This window comes from Rhododendron vialii, chromosome 10a, assembly GCF_030253575.1.
Source record: "Rhododendron vialii isolate Sample 1 chromosome 10a, ASM3025357v1".
NCBI lineage: Eukaryota > Viridiplantae > Streptophyta > Magnoliopsida > Ericales > Ericaceae > Rhododendron > Rhododendron vialii.
Window position 1 is genome coordinate 32,975,915 of NC_080566.1, and position 1,929 is coordinate 32,977,843.

General features: G+C 45.5%; 1 protein-coding gene across 1 annotated transcript; it reads right to left on the bottom strand.

The window, feature by feature from the left end:
* Window positions 1-283: 283 nt before the first annotated feature.
* On the bottom strand, window positions 284-1,929 carry LOC131303138 (uncharacterized). The gene is made up of 4 exons (XM_058329930.1): window positions 1,901-1,929; window positions 1,021-1,213; window positions 709-748; window positions 284-399 (listed from the first exon to the last, which is right to left on the bottom strand). The coding sequence occupies exons 1-4, from the start codon at window positions 1,927-1,929 to the stop codon at window positions 284-286; spliced, it is 378 nt and encodes a 125-aa protein (XP_058185913.1).

Consider the following 1,929-nt stretch of genomic DNA (forward strand, 5'->3'; position numbering starts at 1 on the left):
CTCATACATAGCCTCAAGTTTCGTCCACAACTCATACGCATTGGTTTCTTGAGCCACATGATGAAACACGCTTTGATCAACCCAAGTACGAATTAAGGCAACGGCTTTTCTATTCGTTATCTTCCAATCCTCATCGCTTGTACCCTGCGGTTTCTTTGTATCACCATAGATCGGCAAATACAAGTCCTTAGTGTAAAGGACATCCTCCATTCGTGGTTTTCATATCGAGTAATTAGCGGAAGTCAATTTAATCATAGCCCTCGAATTTTCCTCCATTCTAAATTCACACAAGATTCAGACGAGCACACTCCCAAACCAGTAGCTTTGATACCACTTGTTGGGAAAAACTACCCAAAACACTACGAATATTTTTCCCTCCTTGTGCAAATAGAGAATAGGCTAAATTATCGCAACCACAATAACCAACAACAACAAGCAATCTAGGAGCCGAAAGTAAAATAAGCAACAACAAGCAAACCACGAGACACCGAAATTTTTACCTGGTTCCCCCTAAATTAGAGGTACGTCCACGGGAGCGTAATCACTACCAAATCTTCCACTAATGATAATGGGGTTACAGGAGTTCTTCCCTAGCAAGCTACTAGAGGCATACAAACATTACCCAAAGGTAGATTTCAATAAACAACAAAGAGTACAAGTTTAGGTCTCACCAAGTGGATTTCCTAAACTCCTAGAACCCGAGAGAACCTTGCCAATCTGCTCCGATCAGTGCGTAGAGCTCGTCAAACTATGGAACATATTGAAAACCCATCAAAATCGGAGTAGCAACAGTGGTTCGATCTTGGCTTGAACTAAGAAGCAAAACCCTCACTTTTCTCGGCAGCTCTCTGAAACTCTCTGTTACTCTCGAAACCAGCAGCAGTCAAATGAGACAACTCTCCTGACTTTCTTTTGTAATCCCATGGTGGAAATTACAAGTTCTCCCCTTGTCATTCAAAGAATAACAAGATAACCCCATAACATTTTGGACTTAATTAATAAGCCCCCTTGTGGACCCACCCAACAAGAGGTCCACCACTTGCACACCCCCCCACCCCACGAGCCCTTCCATCCCGACGCCGAACTCAGTTCGGCGATGGCTCGGACAATGCGGTCCGCCACCACACCGACGGTTATAGCAGCCACGTGCTTGAAAGCGAGGGAGAAAAGGGAGCAACCGGCTAAAACTGTCATCTGTTCACCATAAATTAACCTGTTGGAAATATTCGTTAGAAATTCTGTAAATTATAATAACCGAAGACAACAACACAAAAAATAAAATATTGTGATAATTATGTATGCACAAAATTAGGAGTTTAAGAAAAAATTTATATGAATAAAGTCACGCATTAAGCGTTGTCCTAAGAGAGGATACGTAAGTTCCCGCTTGCACCGAGTTTACCTTATGACTGGAAGGGATTCCCCTCCTGAGGTCCGCGTCGTCCATGCACCGCACCGCAGGTCGTCGTGGATGACTGACAAGGTGTTGATCATCTCGGCCGCGCAAGCCCTGGGCACCGCCGTCGGCTCGTGGCCCCCATCAGCTCACACGAGGTGATGCAGACGATCGGGCGCACCCGTTTTCCGGGCGCGAGGAGGGAGTACCGCATTGCCTCGTGGAGCTTCATCGGCTCCTGTAACGGGACCACCTCGTCGAGCGCTTCTTACACTTTCTTCAACATCTTTGCCAAGTACTCATCGAACCGGAAACTCGGAAGTTGGTAGCTCCCTTGTTTGGTTATGGGTTCTTGGAGTTTAGTGTTTGGACACTTGATGTGTGGAAATCATGGACGGCCTGTATTCTCATGGGAACACTTTTAAGGTTGGTGTGTAGGGTTCTTGTTGGGGGTTTTGACGCCATTGATGGTACTGTTCTTGAGAAGAAATGAGCTTTCATTACCAGAAATAGGAGATGACAGTAAACGCCAT

Bases quoted from the DNA above. Each gene is read 5' to 3' on its own strand.
- LOC131303138 (XM_058329930.1), bottom strand. From the start codon at position 1,929: ATGGCGTTTACTGTCATCTCCTATTTCTG. The intron at 1,214-1,900 runs GTAATGAAAGCT...TATTTCCAACAG, and splicing joins ACTGTCATCTCCTATTTCTG to GTTAATTTATGGTGAACAGA. The intron at 749-1,020 runs GTGGGTCCACAA...TATGTTCCATAG, and splicing joins AGTGGTGGACCTCTTGTTGG to TTTGACGAGCTCTACGCACT.